Raw genomic sequence first — 22,802 nt, forward strand, 5'->3', positions numbered from 1 at the left:
ACATCATATTGCATTCTGGGTATTTCAGAGGTTAATCTGTCATAGCTGTTGGCAGCTGCTGTTTTATTTTTGTTTTGTTTTTTAATCACATGGAGCAGTTGACACTGGTGCTACTTTTGGGTGCACATCAATACAGATTTTTTTGACTGACAGTGAAAAATAAAAATGAAAAGAGGAGCTAACACACAGTGTGATGAAAAACTGATAAAAGGAGCCAAAGAAAATCATTAACTAGGAAGGTAATGGATGGTAGTACTGCAGTAACCAACATGGAGAAAACAGATGTAAAAAAGAGACATTAAATAAAACAAATTATTTTGATTTTAATAACAAGTTTACCAGAATAAACTAACATTTTTAATCTAAGTGTTTCACATGGCGTATAATGTAATACCCCTTGAAAGGTAAAACTGAGCAAGGGAGCTGTGTTTTTTCTCTCTGCACAATAAAGAGTTACTGTTCAATGTAAATGTTATAATAAAATAAATATTCACTCAGCCACATCATACATTAAACAGTTTTCTCAAGCATGGCCAGTGCTGATCTTGGCAGGTAAAAGGTCAACACTCTTTCTTTTTCATAACCTGTTTTGTGTTTCAGTGTAGCTAATTACACAACATACCAATAGATCACAAGGAGTAATGCGTTAAACACAGAGATCCCGTCAAGATGTCAAGGAATACTACTTTGTTCTATTTCACAGACTGTTTATTGGAATACAACTATTTTGCAAGGTATAAGAAGGAATTAACAAATTATTTAGACTCTGGAAGTAAGTATAAGTCTACTGCTACCACAGAATTCCAGAGTCAAATAAAATCATTATGAATGTTAAAACTAGTGGATGAGTTTGGCATCTTTGCTGCAGTGAAAAGATTATTTGGTTGACCTGAGTGCTCGGGGTATCTGGGAGAACGTGACCTAATCAAGGCCTGCATCACAGGAGTGTCACACATTATGGAACAATTAAGGTGTGCTTTTTATTTATATTTGTTAGGTATCCTTGTTTGCATTGTGGACCTGGAGCATGGCATACATTGAGCCCTCTGTTCTTGAATAATGTTAGGCAGACAATGAGTGGGATTACATAATACAGCAAAGCCTAACATATAGGGGTCCTATACATGCAGACACACATATGCTTGCTGTTAAGTCTCATAGAGTGAAACAATACATTTTGACGCACACGTAAACATTTTGCACATTGCCTATACTGCAAATGCATTATTTCGTAATCACCTCCATGTACACATACAAATTCACAGGAATGTGCATTCACATAGAGCTACACACACACACACACACACACACACTCACACACACACACACACACATTCCCACAGACATATGATGGCGAACATACATATCCTGGACCTTTCCCTTCCATTCATGCAAACTGCTGTTTTCGATCAACCCAGGATCCTCCCTCGTGAATGTCACTAACCACATGCAATTCTCCTAACTATCTTGGGTGGTTTCAACCCCACCCAATCTCTCTTACCCCCTTCCTGAATCTATATCCATGTGTGTTTTTGCCTTTTTTCTTCATCCTTTTTTTTTTCTTCCAGCCATATTTCTCAGGGTCATAGAGTAGTAAAGATTTACGAGAGGTATTCTGGCGCTCTTTGACCCCGCCAGTGTTTCCCAGTCAAGTAGTGTGAGGACATAGCTCCCAAGTCCTTAGATAACAGGTGTCATTTTTATGCATGAATACTGACGAATGTAGACAAACATACACAGTCAGACATTAATATACTTGATCTTCCAATTTAAGGATGTTAATGCCAATAATTAATATGTCAACATTTTAGTCAGTAGTTTGCAAGAATGTCTATTGGAAGTTAGAAACTGCGGGACACATATGCACCATCACAGCAGGAAATGGCAGCTGTGGTATCCAGTGAGGAGCTGGCCCAAGCAGCGTTAACAGTAAATGGGGAGCTGCCACAAACAGGGACCCCTTCCAAGAGGGAAAATAGCGTACAGTTTACACACACAGCAAGTTAGACAAGCCCAGACATGCCTCTGGTGCACGCACTATAGCCAGTGTGAAGGCAAGGTTCAGTGACTTTAGAATCTATAGTCCACACACACACATGCAGACATGAACATGCAGACAATCATTCAGACAAAGCAGCATGATCGGATATGGAGACACAAATTGTAAATATTGGCATGATTTTATGATTATTATTATTATTATTATTATTATTATTATAGGTGATGTTGTTAGGTTGCATGTAAGTTTTATTACAGGTGATTGGTAATTGATTGTTTGCACATGGAAGCACAAATTGCTTCCATCCAGTTGATGAAAAAGTAGTCTACAGGTACATTTGATGGATTGGCACTACTTGGTCACCATTTTTTACTATGCTGCTTTTACTGTAAAACCATGATAAAGCAAACCCATGGTGCAATTCATGAACAGTTTGGTGTAAGCAAATGTATCTGGATATTTGCCACTCTCATCAGCCCAGTTTTTATTAAAAGCACATCTTTTTATGGAGGTCCCTATGGAAGTAGTTGTCTGAGATGTTATCTAGCATGGCAAGCTACATTACAAATACAGTGTATCGTGGAGGAAGCAACAATGTGGCAATTAGCAGACAACACCATTACCCACATTACATGTCATGTGTGTACTTGGGTATTGGCACAGTATTTTTGGAAATTTGACAAGCTCAGAATGTAGCACTGTAAGAGTAGCATTATTTATTTATTTACATAGCTTTCATTGTGGAGTGGTAAAATTTTGCTGTCATCAGTGGAATTATAATTATAATTTCACCTAAACTCAAAGCAGTATCAAACACCACATTAAACAGTGCTTTACACACTCCACACAAGTGTACACACAGAAAATACAGATAGATGTACATTAGCAACAAGTGCACCACGCCAATATGACATTCCCAGACAAATATGGGATCACCTATGAAAAACTTATTTTGCTGCCTGAAGAAGCTGACAGATTTAGCTGATCTGATGTACAGAGGAAGATGGTTCAACAGTGTAAGGCCCTGTCAGCCTTGTAGATTTAAAGGTGGAGTAATGGATGGAGAATAGGCCTTGGTCAGACTAGCAACACTACAGTAATGTAAAGGTTCTGCATCTCAGTTATGGAGGCAGACTGTGCACAGCCTTGTTAGTAACATTAATTAAAATATATGTTATAATTTCCTGATAGTGAGTAAACAGTTGCATGAAATAAACTAAATGCAGTCACATATTTGACCATTGACTACATTTGTCTGACCATTTAAGTGTGTACAACAGGCATCTGAAAAGTTCTTTTTACCAACAAATTACCAAACAAAAAATTATCAAACTTTTAACAGTATAACATTTTGTCTTCTCAAAGAGAATGCACATTACTCAGTGGATTCAGCTGTTTGGTTTATTTCAGAAGTTTCAGCTGAATAATAAGCTAGCTAGTAATAAGCTAACTAAATATCTAACTTAATAATTGTGCCCAGCTTACATATAGGTGTTCAGTCACTTAATTATGCACAACTTCACGCCTTAATATAATAAAAATGGATCCCCTGTACAGTTGTCATGAATGGGGAAATTAGCATTAGAGACCAAAACTATTTAGAGACCAAAACTATTTTTTTGTGGTTGTAAGCATGTTTATTTCTGCTGTAAACTTGAACATTTCAACATGGGGTTGATGGGGATTGATTTTCTTTTGGGGCCAGCATCAAGTGGCCATTCAAGGAACTGCTTTTTTTGGCACGTCCGTGATGGCTTCATTTTTCAGCACCTGAGGTTGCTGCTTGGTACTAGCTTGATCCATTTTAAGAAAACATCTGCTGTTGTAGTAGTAGTCCCAATTCCACACTGCTAAGCCTGAGATATTTGATTTGATTTGACACAGTCTTGCAAGGCATGGTGTCTAATGTAACTTACTTAGATTTTTTGTATAATATGGGAAAACAACATCATGCACACATAGTTGCACATAGTCCCATGTATAATATCCTGAGTATGCTTGATGCTGCCACTGCCAGAACCACAGAGTAATCAGAGGTGCACAGATGGGACAACAGCTGTTTTTTTGGCTTAAATACCTCATCTCTAATGCCTTTCCCTGTATAGTTGTTCTAATATGGATTCACTGGCAGGGCAAGAATAGAAAAACAGAAGAGGGATAACTCCTTTATTTTGATAAAAGTCCACTAATTTCCTCATTTATTGCACTCAAATCCCCTAAACTGAAAATTTAAAAAATGGGGAATTACAGCTAAGACGTGATCTTTAACCTTGGTTTTGGGTCTGAGCCCTCATATGGGAATTGTGGTACCATACAGCACCATCCATTGGGAAGAGACCTCTTTGATCCTTCCATGTTGTCCCACGGCCCAAGTGTCATGAATCCAGTGAGTCATTTGCATAGTTCGGGGTTGAGTCAGTCACCAATATTTTCGAGTATTGACTTGAAAATCAACAAAAGGCAAACCTCAAATCATGTTTTCATACTATAAACTGTGGATAAAAGGTGATGTGGCTTTGCTTTTGTATCTAATTAGCTTTGAGTAGAAACAGCTCATTATAATCAAGAAACTGACTCAAGACTGAGATTCAACATTTATTTTGATATGCATCAGTGGGAATACTCTTGAGTCACACTTTTGTAACCCATCAACCACCTTACCATCACACTGTATGACAGCATTCAATGCCATGAAACCTAACAACCAGTGAGTATAGTATATAATATCATACTGTACCTTCAGCCTCTCTTGGAGACCAGTATCCAGAAGGGGCACATGGTCGTGGGGAGGAAGAATTGGAGGCATACTGCAGTAGAACTCTCCCTTCAGTGCATTTATCACACACTGATCCCACTTCTCTAGGAAACCAACAGACAGGCACAGCAACCAACTTAGATACAGGCCAAATACATATAATTTAAACAGTATATAAAGATACAGTTATGACAATAAGGTAAAATGACATGAGAAATGATGAGAGTTTAACAATAATTTAAGCTGCTGCTTTCAAGTATTTGGCTCACTTTTAGGTGTTTTAATACACTATCATTATAGTTACTCAAACAATAATCAATAATGTAATTCATCTCTATCAGCTTCATTACCATCTACACCCGCACCTGTTTGGCAACCTATGTAGCTCATTTCACCTGTTGTAAAAGTGTCCAGAAATTGGCGGAAACCATTCCAGGGTGATGGAATTATGATGCTGCTCAACCACCTGAGGTGCCATTGGCACTGGAGGAGGTTTGGAGACGGGTTGCCAGGTCTGATAGATGAGGTCCAGGTAGCAGTGCATCCTAGCCACCTGGTTCAGTGTGAACGAGTCTGTGCAGGCATCGTCTGCAGATAACAGAGGTAGTTGGTCGGCATTAGGAGTGGGGATTAGATTTTGGATTGATTAGTGACAGGAAAAGGAAGAAGGTATGAAATCATCCCACAGGTCTAGGTCCCATGAACAAAACAAGCCACCTGTTGGTATTTAGCAGTATATAGTTTTTTTACATTCAAGTATGGAAACAAAAACGTTTTAATTTTTGCACGAAAGTGACATGAAAGGATGTCCTCCCTGCTGTGTTTTTTCCATGAAATGTCCCTGCTAAATTCCACACCTGTCTCAGTATGCACACAGGCTCAACAGATTCCTCTACAGTGATCCCTGTGTTTCAGTTTTTGCATGCTAGAGGTATGACTGTATATAACTCTTTTGCCCAGGTAAGTAGCAAAACACATGTGGAGGCTCCATCTCACCTGCATAACTCATGTAATTGTTGAACGGCGTATGTGTGAAATGCCGACAGCCACAAGTTTCGTTGCCAGGTTCAGGATCGTGGCAGCCTTTGTATTTGGGAGTGGGGTTGGTGTCCGCACACAGATCTCCAGTCTCCATTGAGGGCTCAGTCTCCAAACATGCATCATTACATGACTCGATCTCTGATATACCTCGAAACACGTGGTAAAGCCCAAGACTGTGACCGATCTCATGCACCATTGTGTCAGTGTGACCAAATGTACCGTAGAAGGAAGGGTTCAGCACGATTCCGCCTGACAAAATACAGAGGAAGAAGACACACATACACTCGATGTAAACATTGCAAACCCTCAAAACACAAAAGCTTGTTCCTAATGTAGCGTAATGTAGTCGTGGAATTCAGTCAGATTCAGACAATGCATTATTAATGGGCCTCCTCAACTTCATTATCACCTTCTTCCCTGTTAGAGCTGTGATGAAGACAGAAACTGCTTGAGGCTTGAACTGTAATTACTCAAAATCAACAATCTGGGCTTCCAAAGACACTATGTGTGCCACACACTTAAGTGTGTGCATGTGACTGTGCACGCATGTATGTATGTATGTATGTATGTGTTTTTATTTGTCTTATACCCAAATGTGTGAGGGCCTCTTTGTCCCAGGGCCAAGTGGCAACCCCAGCCAGATCTTCATCAGAAGAGTTGGCAAAGAAGACATTCAGGTGAGTCGAGCCATCTAAATGCAGAATCTCTTTCAGCTCTTTCACATCCAAATAGGCTCTGGAAAATAAAATAAAAAACAAGAAAAACAGAGTATTTCACTTTAAGTTAATAACTCTACAGTGAGGAAGGTCTCTTCCTAGTGAATGCAGATTTCACCAAGCCAACATTTTACAAATAACAACAGTGTTCCTAGCCAAAAAGAGTTTATTTAGTGTTATCTTTCAGGAAAACAGAGCTCAGAATTAGGTCCCTGTTGAATTGAAATATTTCTTGATTAAATATTTCTTTTGCCAATACACTTTGTACTGGCAGAAAAACATCTTGTAGTTTGATAACCCAACAACATTCTATGTTTTAGTTTCATTTGACTCACAACAATGGTTGCTCACTTGGACATGACAACAGATTTTTGGTCATTTTGGGTCTAGAAGCCCTGGCGCAGTGATTGTGCACCTGCAGTGCAGCTATGAATGATTTCAGATAAGGTTAAAGAACTGTGAATAGTGATGGTATCAGTTTTGACCAATCAAATCATTTCGTCTCACTCCATTCCCCGCTCACTTACACTTGTGTAATAGACGGGAGATTACAGACCATGTTGTTGTTGATCTTGTTGTATAGGAAGTGCAAGAGGCAAATAAACAATACAATCCCCCAAATATGCAGCTATGGGTGTATAATGCTTTTCGAGTTGAATTCTCGCTTGTGGAGACACAAAATACCAAGCCGCAATGTTTTTGTGTGCATGGTGATGTCGGATGTTTCATGTTGGAAGACAGTCAATCATGCAATACCCAGTACAATAAAACTTTTTTTCATGATTTTATCTGTTTTTGATGATCCCCTTGAGTGTGCTCCTTCTTCATTTTGACATACAGAAGAGATGTCATGGCAAGCCACATAAATACCAAACAGGTGCTGGTGGGAATACATTGATTTACCAGTGAGACCAATAATAAATTGGGCATTTTTTGACATCTTAATATTGTGACATTGCTTAATGTTTTTTCATGGTCTTACAGAATTATACTGTATATGAGAAGGTGCTAGCATTGCCATGAAACAATACTGTGTGTGTGTCTGCTACACTGGTTCAGTCTTTATTTAAGTTGCATCTATAGCACAGAATGTGTGTGGGGGGGTTTTCTGATAGCATCTCAGATCAGCTCACTCATTCAAGTCAGCCAGAGACTTCCATTAATTGTTCAGATATTTTGATGTCTCCTTATCCGTGACATAATGTTTTGTCTCGGCAGCACTAATGACTGCAATCATTCAACACAACGAGATATCTTTCCAGCAGTGAAACTGTCATTCATTTTATGAACACATCAAACAAGTTTTTCTCTAGGAGCTTGGCTGGTGGTCCTGGCAAACAGCAGCAAGCTCAGTCATCTCTTGGAAGAGGCAATAATCTGTTGCATATGCTGAACTGATAGTTTATTCTTTTCCCCTGGCTTTGGAAGTAGATACGCGATAGATACAAAAACGGGAGTCTATCAGAAACAAAACATGACATTGGCCCTACTATCACAAATTAGGCCCTCTTCAGATGATTCGACCTAGTTTGTGTGACCCATTTGTCTGCCTTATGTTTTGCAATCTTATTTTGTAAGTGCTTTGATTTTAAGATTAAGTAATAGAACTTACAAACTCAATTTCACTCTATTGTATTGTAAAAAAAAAAAAAATCTACCTACCTACCAACACTGAGGCCAAAACAACATGCATTTACTGCACCTGAACCCGTAGGGAGAATTTCCTGCCAGCAAAAGAGTACACTAAGTGATTTACCTGTTCCTCTTCTTTAGTTAAATGTGTACTAACTTGTAAAAGAGCAAACTGTGATCCTCTTACTGGAACAAATAAACTTCTTGCTGGTAGCACTTTTTTGTGAAGGGTACCCTGTGTCTTACCATCTACACATCCCTAAGGCAGTGGCTAAATATTGGAATAATGTGTAGAGACTTGTTTTGGATGTGCTGGCATAAAAATGGATCTTGATGAAAAGGTTTAGGTGAAAGTGAAGTGGGCTGCTCAGACCTGTACATAAATGGTGAAATGCTGATGGATGGATGACAATGTGAATAATGTGGGTGGGTAAACAAGTTGATAAATTGTGGCATTGTAAAAATGAGATCAAGAATAGGAACGGCACTTTGGGTTCCATCAGTGACAATGTGTTGCCAAATACTAGAGAATGATTGGTCATATCTGAGTTGCTACAGCTAGGTAACAAGGTTAACTTGCAGCTATACTGCACATATTTGTTTACATGAACCCCTCATCTGTTTTTATACCTTATGGTACATTTGGAAAATAATTTTGAAAAGATGCCATGTCAATAGTGCAATGTTTAAATTTGTACCAATTCCATATATTATGAACACAAAAGATCCTGGTTCCATTCAATTGTTACTACCAACCTTAAAATCATACATGCAATTCAGTTTTGAGAGTAAACGTCATGCTTTGTTATGTTTTATCAAGTTTGTCCCACTTAAGTGAACTCAGGTAAATAGAAGGATGAAAGCAAACATTTCAAAGACTCATACCTTTGTGAAGTGCATAATCCTGGAGTGTGCTATTTATATTAACTCTCCTACTCAACAACTGACTTGAAATAAAGTATAACAACACTATTGAATTGTTGTAAAGTTATAAGGTTGTGTACAGTTCCACTAGACAAAGACACTTGATTTGATTTGATATGATCTGATTTGACATACAGAGGCAGAATTTGTTGACAGCAGGCATTGCCATTTATCTATTTTGTGAAAAACTCCATTCACTGGGATGCACTGCAATTTATGATTAATGGCCCTGTGGTAACAAAAGCAATATTCTCAAAAAATAGCAACTCCAATTAGAAAATTCTCATTTTTTGATTTCAGCTAAATTATAGTGGAGTATTTGGTAGCCACAAGAAGTACAACTGCTTGAGCGGCACCACTTTGAGTTCAGTGTTAAACTATTTTCTCTTTATATGTTCAGTAAATACGAGACATTTCAGTTGCTGCTTCTGTTATTTTTATTAGATACTTTTTTCTTTTAGATAATTCAACCACTTTATTTTGCGTTGAGACTCAAATGTTGATTAAAATCAAGCCAGCTGTGCAAATGTGCTATTTCTCCTTTTGTTTGTTGCTGATGTTGAATAAGCCAGTGTTTGTATGAAATATTCAAATTTGAGTGTAAAACCAAGCTGTCTCATAGCGTATGTTCAGTGTAGCCTAAAGGAAGCAATTTAAAAGTCAGTAACACTGGTGTTTGGCAGTGTTCTGGAGGAATTTACACCAGTGAGATATTTCTTCCACCGCGACAAGCCTGCTAAGGTTACCTCCAATGCACATTTTATATGCAGCTACACAAAATGTTTCATAACATCACTACAACCCTTGCTGAACAAGTCTCTCTGTCTTAATTCACAAGTTGGATCAGGAGCTGCTCAGTGAAGATGCAGCATTCTGTCAAAACAGACATTCTGAATAAATTGTTCAGGGTAGAAAATGCTTTCTTCAAGCCTACGCGAGAGTAACTGGGTACACTCGCTGGGGCCAGGTTTAAGGAGAGAGAGAGAACAGATGATATAAGGTCCCTCTTCCTAATAATTTCAGGAATTTCATTATTTCCTTAAAAAATATTTGTGCAGAGTTTTTGGACATGCATGAGGGGAAAAAGGGTCAGAGGGGTTCAATGCTGAAATGATTGAGTCAGCAATGAATAAGAGTGGCAGTTTTACTGTAGGGTCAAAGCCTAACTAATCTGAGTTCAATTATTCTAACGCCCATGGTCCTGTTACAAAAACTTAATGTGCATCATATGCTGGATTGATGCACAGGGGAACTTTCAGAGCCAAAGCAGACAGTTTTAGCATTATCAGTTAAAAATCAAAGGGCCTTTCTATGTCTGCATGTGCATACACGTGTGTGCATGTATTAGATTTTACACTGTCTGATGATTATGTTGGTAAAGATTTGGTAGAGGCTTTGGTTAGCTGCCACTGTAGGAAGGTTACCCAACAACATCATTGTGAGGGTGTTTGTAGTCAGAACAATTTGGGCCGTTCAAACATTTTCTATCTGTCTATCCACATCTTACTCAAACCTCCTTGCCAATAACCCTTTACCCCGCCATGTGTGTTTCTCTCTCTCTCTCTCTCTCACACGCACACACACACCCCTTAGCTATTTCTCCATCCCATAGGCCCTGCTCCCCTCTCTTGCCTCTCATCATACATTTCTTCAGCCGAGATGAGCCACTTGGGAAGGACAGGATTTTCCATGCATTTAACCACACCACTTTTCAGACATGTCCTGGGAAAAAAAATTAAAACACTTACAAAGAAGGAGTATGAGAAAGAGAAAAATTGAGGGAGGGAAAGAGAGAGAGAGAGAGAGAGAGAAAGGTAAGGTGAGTGCAGAAAATCAAGCTTCGCTAAATTCAAGCTTGGCTGCAGGGCATCTGTTGTGGGGAGATCCAGGGGTGGGCAAGGCAGCTCAAACTGCCATGTTAACGCCTTTATATCTGATACATATTAAATGGGGGGATTATGACATCATCCATTTACTCCCATATATAATTCATATAAGCCCATAAATTTGCCTTGTATACATATGTCTGGGGCAGCATAATGTGAAAGCTGGGGCGAGCTGGCATGGCAACGATAGTCTCACAGCCAAGAACAGTTTTAAAATTGGAGGGGGCCCTCAGCTCCCCTGTCATCAGTTCGGTCAACACCACAGCCCCTAAACCCATCTTTCATCCCTGCCTTTATTACTATACTTGCACTCGCTTTTTTAACCTTCCAACTTACTGCTCTGATTATTTTTTCCCTTCTAAGGAAGGCACATGCACAGGAACGATGTCAACACTCAGATTCTACAGATCCTGCCTTGACTGCTCATTTCTGAGAATGAAAAAGCAGCATTTGGAGACATATGGAATGGATGATGGGACAGTCTAAATGCTCCCCAACTCTCCCAGTTCTTATCTGAAGTAGGAGCTCTTAATGGAGTACTGGGGTGAACACCCTCAGTCCTGGCAAAAATTTGTGAACCACTTCATCAGTGCCTTCCTTGACTTCTGAACAACAGTGACCTTGCCAAGCCATCAGCAACTAAATTCCCTGGTGTGTCATATTTTCAAAAGACTACCAACAGTATCTGGTAATCCATCACAGACAGACGCAACTCCCCTGCCTGCCTAGTGGCCCAGGAAAAGGCCCTCCTTGATCCATTTTCCCCTCCGTCCCCTAGTTAAGCGGGGAGACTTCTATCGGCCCCCATGAGAGCACAGGTGAAACCTCGACAACAGGTGCTTTTATAAGCATGCTATGGCTTTAAAGGGGAAGTGCAAAGTCCTGGTATTTACACCAAAGCACTCCATTATGTTTTATGGGCTGGGGGCTTAAGGTTTAGACGACCAACTGTAAAACACCCAAGTCAAGGACCCTGGAGATTAGCTCCCTGCTCTGAGCTAGAATACAGCATGGAGAGGGAGTGAAAGAAAGAGAAGGAAGTGGTCCATCCATTACCCTGCCACAGTGAGATGTATTGACTCTGGAGGGGAAGAGACACAGAGGCCACAGGAAAACAGATGAACTATTAGCCTCTGATAAAGCCAGGGCAGAACTTCATTTCCCCAAAAAATATTGAGGCTGAAATTGTCTTAAAATAATTACTTTGCAAAGTGTGTGTGTCCATCTTGCTTTACTTTTGAAGATGTTTCCAAGAAGCATTTTAATTTCAGGTGCTCACAAAAACCTTTGAACTTGTATGAGGTTTGACATTATGGAAGTGATCTTCTGCCTAGTTGCTCAGACAATACATTGATCTTTCATCAGCAGTCAAACACACACATGAGCTCCTCAAACAACTGTGCCATTTCTTTTCTGCTCACATAATGTAAATTCACATATTTATAAATTACAGCCGCAATTTCAGATGTCCCTAGCACCAGACGTAAGAAAGTTCAGCCTTAAAATAAATGCTGTCAGATAACATCAAATACCACCAAACCATAAGAAGTGTCAAAACCAAGGACTGTGAAAACAATCTAAAATATTTCCCTCAGCAAAATGTGGAAGGAGGGAAAGGGGGATTATTATCAATGGTATTTTCAGAGGAGAGACTGTTGCAGGACCACAGAGCTGCCTATGTCCTGTGTTAGCCAGATTTCTGAAAACACTACATGTAAGTGGTAACAGGCGCAAACGCTGCAAAAATAAATGCAGGACCTCACAACCATTGTTCTCCTGCATACGCAGTACATTGTTCATCCAGAATTCCATAATTAAGGAGGAATGTCAAACTGTTTGTAGTGCAGCTCTCTGCAAGTCTCTCCAGACATACCATAATCAAAGCAAAATAAGCAACCACTTGGTGAGATTATATCTATTTTTTTAGACTGAGACTGTCTCTTGTCTTTGTCTCGTTCTCTCTCTTGCTGGTAACCTTCCTTTCACAAGCCCATCCCTCAAACACCCGTAGGGAGGTTTGAACATTGCAAGCGTTTTGCCAATGGCTGATGTCTAAATGAAGTAGTTGCCTGCCACTTGATGAATGAGCTTCTAATGATGACTAAGCTGGAAGGGATGTGGTGGCAACTGAGAGATGGAAGCCATGGCAAACCCACCTGCTTTTCCCCTCTGATGTTGTTAATTAGATGTCATTATTTTGCTATTTAGCAGCCATTTTAAACAACAGGATAGTGCCAAACAGACAATGCTTCCAGCTTAACTGTGATTGAAAACAGCTTAGTTTCCTTGATTCATCCTATCAGAAAGACCCAAACAATCCCGCATACTAAGTCTAGGTTTTTCACCCTTTCACTTGTCCCCCATGACAGTGGCAAGAAATACTGACAAACTGACAAAGTCACTTTTGTTTCTTTCTCTGTCGTAACCATAAAAAACCCCTGCATTGTCCACAAATATGTCTCAGTCTACTGTGTTGAGTTTCAGTGTACCAAGAAACAAACAATCCTGCTATTGGAGGTCTGGCACAAACCTTATTACAGCGAATTCCAGATATGTATTCTCCTTGCCAGCTTTTACTCATCATCTACAAGCCACAAAGAGATTACCACAAAAACAAAAATTTGCATGCATTTATGAAGGCCTCCATATTCTCCTAAAGTAGCTGCAAGAAACCACATAAGCTCTTGTTTATGTACAGTACACCTAGGAGATTCTGCAATACTGCTATTCACATGCAAGTGAAGTGAACGTTCTTCACTGTTTTTCCTGGAAAATTCTTTCAGGCGCCCACGTTTAGGGACCCGTACCTGCCTCCCCAGAAAACATGTCTTTCAGTGGTTTCCTGGAGAGAGTGGTGTGTCTTTGAAATAATTTCCATTGCTACAAGCAAAAGCCATACTGGACTCTCTTTTCTGACCTCTAATTGCCCTTACACTCTGTTTACAATGTCACTCTTTCCAAACTAACTCCCTTCTCCAATCAAGCCAGCCTAATTAGAACCACTGGGTATAGGAGACACTGAGAACGAGAAGGTGGAGAGAGTTGCTGAAAATACTGAAACAAAAATGAATGGTCTGGCCTGCGTATTTGCTACCAGGAAAGTCATCCGGTTGCATTTGTTTTGCCCTGCTTAAGTGTGGAACACTGATTGAACCAGGCCAAGGCTAGACTGGACTAGCTGCTCCCAGAGGATTTCCCAGGCCACACACGCTGGGGTTTATGTTACATTCAGTCTCAGCCAAAATGGTGAGGAAACAGTAGGACTAGACATCAAAACCTCTCTTCAGGGACACATGTATGGAAAGATATGTTGTTTGATTTACTCTAGGCATGTGAGACCATGGAGTGGAGTTGGTTTACCAAAATTATTCAGTCATGTCAACCGAAGAATTTATCAAATTAAGCAAGGAATGCTGTGGTTAGTTAAAGCTTTTTGGCTTTTTGGTTAATTTAAGTTTCATGTTTACTGAACAATTACCAAAGAGAATTACCAGTGCAGAAAACATGATAACATGCTAAATGTGATGAAAGTGACTTACTTGTGTGGAGAAGAACGGTTGAAGCATGTCTTGGTCACATCTGTCACATTGGGGTTACAGCAGTCGCCAAGGTCATAGGAGAAGTTTTCCCAGTTACATTCAGGGTCACATACCCCATTCCCCTGTTTTTGCTCAGGGCAACGACTCCGATGCCCAGACATACAGTCCCCTGCATCAAACCCTGTCAGCGGATGGTTGCATTCTGGGTCACATGCATCATTGCCAACTTTGCCGATATCACAGTTAGCTAGAATCAACCGGTTTCGAAGAGAGGAATTGGTCACATTATGAATGCTAAGCTCCCAGGTGATGTTGTAGGGCATAAAGGCATCATTTAGCTGCTGGTGCTGCAGGCTGATCTGGTGGTCTGATACAGTTGGCCGCATCCATGCATCGTCCCAAATATTTATGACACGATATCGTACTTTCTTGGGCCGACGGAAGTTCCAAAGCTGGTTGTAGTTTTTGATGACCTCGACGTTGTCACAGACAGTTTGACCACAAGTTGGAGGTTCCAGCGTTGTGTCCAATAGTCCTTCAGGATTTCCAACTCCTCCACCATCTAGAAACCCTAATCGTCCAGCTCCTCCCTTCTCAGGGTTAGGAAAGATACCATCTTTCACAGTCAGCCACTTCCGTCCTGGGTGCTCGAATGTTTCACGAATGACCAGCTGAGGTAGATCTTGGGGGTCCTCGTGGCCCTGCATATCCCTGATAATCTGCCTCTGCCCTCTGGCCTGCCTCCATAGACCCACCCTTTCCACTGCCCCCCTGTAATTATGATTAAGTGCATTCCCCCCAATCATCAGCACTTTGCACTTTTTGGTCAAATGGCTGAACACATCACCTGATTGCTCCCGACTGACACCCACCTGGGCGCCATTGACATAGAGTGTCATGTACACACCATCATATGTGACTGCCACATGGGCCCATTGGTTAGGTATGTAGTGAGTGTTGGAGTGGATGGAGGTCACTTTGTGGGCACGGTCAGTTTTAAGGGAGAAGAAGAAGCGAGGGTCTCGATTCCCGTGTTCACTAACTGCCTGGATACCAAGCAGCCAGCCTCGGTCACTGGAGGCGTAGAAACATTTGTCGTATAGGCCTGGAGAAAGAATGAAAAAAGTCAGTTAATATGTGCCTGCCTTTATTTCCAAGTGTGGATGTGTGGATGTGAACATGGCAGACAATGAACAGTTGTAATCAAAAGCATTGGTCATCATCAGTCACCTGTCAGAGAGCTGACACTTCACTGATACTCCTCAGTCAACATCCGCTCTTTTCAACCATTGAAATGTTTTTAATCTTCACAAGTCACTTGCATATGATCCATAATGCTAATTTTATTTCAGCATTTGTTGTTCAATATGCCAATTAGATTTTGATGTATATATTTTGAACACTATGTCATTGTGGAATATTCAGATTTTTTTAATTTTGTATATATTAATGTATTAATAAGTTAGGTTTTTATATTTTTATATGCATGTTGTCCTGGAAAGTGGGTTTCAAGTGCATGTTTAGCTAAGGGAGACCCTTAGACCCTTGTATAGGCTTTTCGTGAACACTGAGCGCATTTAAAGTTGTTCGTGTAAATGTCCCTTGCCAGTGGGGTAGCCAGAAAAGGCTAGTTTTCTGCTAAAGCCTTGTTTTTGTAGAGGCACCAATACACCTTTTTCCTGTTTCACTTGGACCGTATATGTCAGCTTCAGCATGGTAATGTGTTTTCACTTAATAGGGGATCTCTGAATGTTAACTGTTTGTTTGTTTAGCACTTGTTGAGGTACATGTGTGCAAGCACACAAGTCCATGCTTGTGTGTGTGCATGTGTGTTTGTTAATGCATGTTTGTGCATATATCCATACAGTCCAGTCAAAGTGTGCAAAGATTCCAAAGCACCTTGACATGCCTCACAAGGTCCAGCATGTGGAAGTCCGTGTATTCATAGGTGATTCTGTGGCGAGAGCAGGACTCTACTCTTGTCACAAGAATACATTCCTGGATTTGCTAACATCGGGGTAGCACTTCTAACTGTAAGCTTTCTGGCAATTATATCTCTCCACCGAGAGACACTCAATCTGTGACCTGCACACCCTGCCCATATAGAAATAGAAATATAGCAGGCTTTACAGCTGCTTCTGGGATCTCTACATCACATGCTTGTATATACCCTTCATATTTGTCTCCGTTACCTCTAGTATCATGTGAAATTGTAAGCTGACTATCATAAAGATGATCACATCTTTGCCTCAATGTACTTGTCTACTCAGATGCCTTTGTTCCCCATCGATTAGGCCACCTGAGCCTGCGATAAGTGGCTGGCTAATGGTGATTGCATGGACATCTTGCTAACTTTGACCTGTTTCTAATTAGATGCACACTCCAGTATGCATTCATTAACTTGGTATTTCAATGGACTAATGTTCAAAGAGTGAGGATTGGGTTCAGCGTCAAGGTCAGTCCTTTGGTGGATGACGTTTTCAGGCTTTCCACTACACTGGAAGGAAAAAGCCTTCCATCTGTCAGCTAGTGCACTCAAGGCTAAAAGGTGTGCTAAAATGCTCGTAGGCCTCCTAGTGTAAACAGCTGTCATAATTCTGCCATGCTCAATTAATCTAACACACTACACTTTTCCAGACCCTGCACTGTGACTACTCTGGCTCACACAAATAAACCTACACACATATGCACATACTTATACAGACATGCATATATACATGCACATGAACAAATACACTCTCCCATACGCAAAGACAAATTGAAACGCTGTACACATTTGTGTCCTCTCCGAAACACACACACACACACACACACACACACACACACACACACACAGGAGAAGGGATTTACATGTGCACACGCTACAGTAGAGAGCTGTTCCTGTTAGGTTCAAAGGCAACCTTCCTTGCACTTGCCATTTGTCTTCTTCCAAGAAAAACACAGGAAAAAAGAAAAAGTAAAAAAAAAAAAAAACACATACACACACAAAGAAAAATGTCACAAGGACTTGATAAAAAGCAGGGAGGAAGGGAACAATGAAGACTCCGTTTACTTTTGAGCTTTTCTGGCTCTGAAAGGTCAAAGAAAGGCACTTTTCATAGACATACTAAAGTGACCGCCACAGCGATTTCCCAGAGGAGACAATGGAAAATTCCATTAATATTTTAAAAACAAACTTAACGAACATAACAAGGATATAGATTATAAAAATGTCATCACAGCTCTTAAAAACACTTGACTTTAAACATTTGACTTGGCTGTCAGGTTTCAAGCATTAATTCAACTAAAAGCTGGTTTTAATAAAGTAAGTAAGTGATCTACCAATTGTTGTATTTAAACCTGTTTTTGGATGTCAGATGACATGAACTAACACAGCACTGCACACAGTGAACCTTCCCTACAAATGTGAGGACAATGGTCAGAATTTGCAAACACTCATTAAGGAACAGTAAGGCACCCAGTGCATGACCATGGTAATGATTCCAACTAATAAAAAGACTGTGAAGATGGTTCTAGTTGAGGTAATGATTGCTGAAGATAAGTGTTACACTCAGTGCTCAACCCCTCTTCAAACTCCAACCGCTTGACAGGTAATTAGTCATAATCTCAAGATTATTCATCTTCTTCTTGGTATCCCAGCTACACGTGATTAGAATGAAACTTGAGAAGGATACAGTTTGCAATATGTGGTATGAATATCCATGAAAAACACATTTCTGAACACACCTTAGTGTATATCGTCACACTAGATGACAGCACCAAAATATATTGGTTATCGCAGCAATTATTTGCCAACGTCTGCAAATAATTGTCCCCAGCAGGTCATGGAGGAGTGCCTCGATTCCTCTTATGATTGATTTTCCTCTTCCTTTGATGCTGGACAACCCTACATGACCCGGGTACAAGGGCAAATAGGGCACAAGGTTTGCTTAATATTTGGACACTAACCTTGATGTTCTGATTTTGTGTGTGACCGTGGATGGATGGGTGGGTGAGTGCGTGCACGTGTGTGTATGTGTATATATAAACTTTTCATTTAAACATTTCAAATGCTTTCAAACCTGGGATCAATTCTGAGCACATCTAACTGTCACACGCAGAGGAAGCACTTTTTTATCTAGAAGTCTTGTGGTTCAGTTTAAAGGGCACAAGACAATCCACAACCGTATTTGATGATGGTTTCACCTGACATCTACGGAGTATAAAGTATCAACTGAACACAGAACATTCCCTTTTTTACCCAAAAGTTGCCCTATCTTCCTAAGGAATTGTTGTGAGAAAGCTGGTTAACTCCACTTAAACAACTTAGGTTCATCATATTGTAAAAACCAGAAAAAAAATGAATGTGCAACTAACAGTAATGAACTGATCCTCTCACATGAAGGAGGTCAGCAACTACTACTACTACAACTAAATCAAGTTTTCAATATTCCAAAGAGTGCAATAAATTAAAAAACAAACACAGGAACAAGTTGGTTAAGGAAGCAAAAGAACTGGATCACCCTGGAGATTCCAGTTTTAGTTTTTCCAAACAGAGGCTGTGCTCACTGTAAGATGATTCCCTAGCAATTTCACAGAAAACAAAAACATAAGTCAACATAAGGTCAATTGAAATCCAGTAGAAAGAAAACAAGGACAAAATGAAAAAGAAAGAAAGAGAGAGAAAGAGAAATTGCTGGTGGTCAAAACAACACCAACAAAAAAAACAGCTGCTGCAAACAACACTGTACTGGGATCAAAACAAGGGGATGGGGCATTTTTAGAGGCACTGGGATTTTTGAGGCCTGAATTGGATTTAAAAGATTAGGCTTTATTGAATTTGTTTGATCGTCATATTTGCTCCCTTTAGGTCCCTGCTCTGGCACACTGATGTGAGTGCAATGGGAGCAAATCTTTAAAAAAAATAAAAATTAAAAAAAACACGAACACACAAGATTATACATGAATAGTAATCTCTGCTTGGCAGAAACCAGTACAAGATGGGGGGCGGGGCACAACAACAACACCTGTACAAAATAATGTGATCCATAGCACATCTGTGAAGCATATAATGTTCATTTTAATGTTCTATCAAGATTGTGTATGACAGATTCAACTCTATGATCACTGTGGAGGTTGTTGTTTGTGTTTTTGTTGTACTGGAATGGATTTTACTGTACAGATGTTCTTGTTATTGTGTCCATCCTCTCTAAATCTAAGAGTCATTCAGGTCACAACAGACCCTCTCACCCCCAACTCCCCCAGTTTGAGAATCTTACAAGGAATTGGTTTTGCAGAGCATGTCCCTGCCAACTGGCAAGCACTACCTAAAAGTGTACTGTATCTCAACGTACAGATCTACACACATAACTGATGTGTTGGGGGGGGGGGGGGGGTGGAGCCAGCCAGCCAGAAAATAAAGGAGCATGTAAATTTACTCATATTGTTCAGTAAACTCCCCAAACGTGTTAACTGGCATACATGAGGCAGATGAGGACTGAGTTTAATTCAGTTCAGTTCAGTTCAAAGGCAGCCATCTGCTTAAGTACTGTTGCAGGCAATGAGTTGTGTATGCAACGCTCCCTATCGGCAAAGAAAAGCAACAAAAAAACTGTCTAAACTATACTGTAATGCACAAAAGCGCTATTGGTCTAAACAGATGATGCAGAACATTTTAACACCTCTGATGCTCCTTTATGCATGGCTGCAGATCCGGCAGGACAAAAAGGAGTGCGCACAGATGACAGTTACAGAGTGGCGAGCTTTCCTCTGACGACGGGGATCTACTCATGTGTCTGTGTGTCCTCCTCTGCGCAGTCAGTGGATAGAGCATCATCACTATCTGATTTTGCCTTAAATTTGAAACTCGCCTAAAAACCATTGATACTGTGCATACCACCATCGGTCACCATGAAAGCACACCGCCACAGCACAAACACAAGCAGGACATTTTCGGGCAGGAGGGGAAACCCTGGAACTCTCCAGCCCTGTCCCGTAACTCCGGTAGCCAGGCCAAAGGTGTCGATTTTGGGGGGCACTCAAGCTTGCGGCTTGAGTTGCGCGTGCTTTGAGCGCCCACATATACAACACATCTCTCCCGCTTTGTGCCTGACGAGACTGTGCTCGCTCACTAAGTTTTGGCCATTACATCATAGTTTTAAAATAGCCAAGTCGGTTCAGAGAAATTACATTTTACGCACAGTGACATCAGCTGCCGGTCAAGTGATGCAGTAGCCTATATCTGCTGCCCCTAGTCCCCGTTTAGATTTTACGATCGTAACCCACATAAATCATCATTCTAAAGTGGGAAAATTAAAGGAAAATCATTTATAAAATGAAATTTTATTGCAGCGATTTTCTCTATATAAGATAAGTTAAATGTCATCACAATCTTAATTGCTTGCACTACCTAAAATATCCGCTGTACTTTACCGAGCATTACATCATTGTCTAGTCTGATAGATGAACTCATTTTCAACTCGCTGAAACTGCATGTTGCTTTGTTTGATAGACATGACATTGGGGTAAAATACTGCACATTTGCATGTTTAGTCCTCCTTTTGCAATTTAACCCGCTTTGGAGTTACACTAATAAAGGAGTTGGGGTGACAACTGGATGGAGGATGTGTAGACTATCCTACCTGCAATCACTGTGGGTGATCGTTGACCTCCCTCCGGTTTGATCCACATCTCCAGAGTGAAATTTCCTCTGGGTATCTCCACGCCAGGCTTCAGTCGTAGCTGATCTCCCCTGCCGGTAAAATAGACAGCTTTTCCCCGGTCTGGAGAGTTTTCCTCCGCGTGAGAGGAGCGCCGACGCTGGCGAAGCACCCGTCGCTCCAAGCCGGGCAAAGACCGTTTGCCCCGGGGCAGACGTGTGGCACAAGCCCCTGGGATGGTGGCTTTCGCCTCCCTAATACGCACCAACTCCCTCTTGGATCTCCCCTTTCTCCGGACTGTCCCGCACTCTGATCCAAAACACAAGATGAGAATCACCAGGCAAGACACCCAGGGAGATGTCCAAAGTTTCATTTTTCGGGAGAGAAAATGACAAAAAAAATATTTAAAATGAGAGGAAAAAAATATAAGAAACAACGGAATTAACTAGAAAAAAATGTATGTCCTCAATGTTCTGCTCTTTGGAATCCTCTCGAGTTTTCCTTCTCTCTTTTTACAGCGGTAGAATGTCAAACCGTAGAAACTGTCTAAATAAACCCATAAAGCTATGCTGTTTTTCCCTCTTTATAATGCTAAGCCACGACCCCCTCTCTTAAGCAAAATTACTCTGGAGACATTCAGGGGACACAGGAATATTTGATTCATGTATGTGTTCCACGGTGCCTTTTCAATGGGTCCCATTTAGCCAAAGGGATGACTAATAAGTAATCAATCAAGAGGGGGGTCCGGCCGATGCCCCCCTCATCCCCTTTGGACGGTAGGAGTTACTCGCAGAAATCCACAGTTGTCCGGCTAGCTCTTGTCACACCTTTTTGTTGTTTCCTTATCCTACCCGTAAAACAGCATAAGAAATGGCACATATTAAATTCCAAAGAAAAGTGACAACAAACCGACCTCTCATTTTTATTACAGAAAACAAGAGGTAAATTGTGGTCAAAAATGGAATCCAAACTTCCCTTTGCTTGTATGCCTGTACAAAAGTTGAAATGCACTATAATAGCTGGTAAGGCGAATGAGAGAAAGAGGGACAGAGAGCTGCAGAAGTAAGCATCGCGGTCCTCATTGATTGCCTGGAACAGATACACTTGGAGGAGTCGGAGCTCGCCGTCCGCTTTAGAGGCAGTTTCTGTCTAAGTCTTTTAAAGAACAACTCATGTTTCAAATGTTCCGGGGCTGTGTTTTTTTCAAAGTGGGAAGTCACACAGGTAGGCAACTCTCACTGACGGTAATTCTCTCTATGGCACATAGTGATAGTATGGTGTTTACGGAGTTTGAAAGGCATATAGCCTATGTATCCCTCTAGCGGTTACAATTTAAACACATCCGCAACACAGGACCACAACCAAGCAGTCTGGGACATGAAACACGATTCCAGTCCTTTATGTCCCCCCCCCCCCCGGAAGCTCTTACTTAAAGGTGATGTTATTTTATAAGTAATACTATAGAATATAATAGCCTACGGATATTAAGATTTAATGTAGAGATCATGCCAAATATCATATCTATAGGCCCGAAATGTAAACAGTAAAAAAAACAACAACTTTGTTTTATGCAATGTAGAAAATATAACTAGGCTATTTGGCTGCTCATGGACCTTTGGGAAAGTCCTCCATTTTAACTTTGGCAAAGTATGATGTATTCTGTAAACTCTGG

At 40.6% G+C, this 22,802-nt stretch overlaps 1 protein-coding gene across 4 annotated transcripts in view; it reads right to left on the reverse strand.

Annotated features, from left to right (window-relative positions):
• The window catches only part of pappaa (pregnancy-associated plasma protein A, pappalysin 1a), a 106,269-nt gene extending 83,984 nt beyond the window's left edge, over nucleotides 1–22,285 (reverse strand). For all 4 annotated transcript variants that reach the window (XM_038734436.1, XM_038734435.1, XM_038734434.1 and 1 more), the window contains exons 1-6: nucleotides 21,113–22,285; nucleotides 14,493–15,597; nucleotides 6,385–6,530; nucleotides 5,751–6,044; nucleotides 5,150–5,342; nucleotides 4,737–4,858 (exon numbers count right to left, since the gene is read on the reverse strand). In XM_038734436.1, the coding sequence (XP_038590364.1) occupies nucleotides 4,737–4,858; nucleotides 5,150–5,342; nucleotides 5,751–6,044; nucleotides 6,385–6,530; nucleotides 14,493–15,597; nucleotides 21,113–21,503 (2,251 nt within the window). In that variant the 5' untranslated portion in view covers nucleotides 21,504–22,285. The remainder of the gene's footprint in view (nucleotides 1–4,736; nucleotides 4,859–5,149; nucleotides 5,343–5,750; nucleotides 6,045–6,384; nucleotides 6,531–14,492; nucleotides 15,598–21,112) is intronic.
• Between the last annotated feature and the right edge of the window lie 517 nt (nucleotides 22,286–22,802).

The sequence above is a fragment of the Micropterus salmoides genome, unplaced genomic scaffold (genome assembly GCF_014851395.1).
Source record: "Micropterus salmoides isolate LMB-PRFRI ecotype aquatic unplaced genomic scaffold, ASM1485139v1 Ms_hic_scaffold_20, whole genome shotgun sequence".
Lineage (NCBI taxonomy): Eukaryota > Metazoa > Chordata > Actinopteri > Centrarchiformes > Centrarchidae > Micropterus > Micropterus salmoides.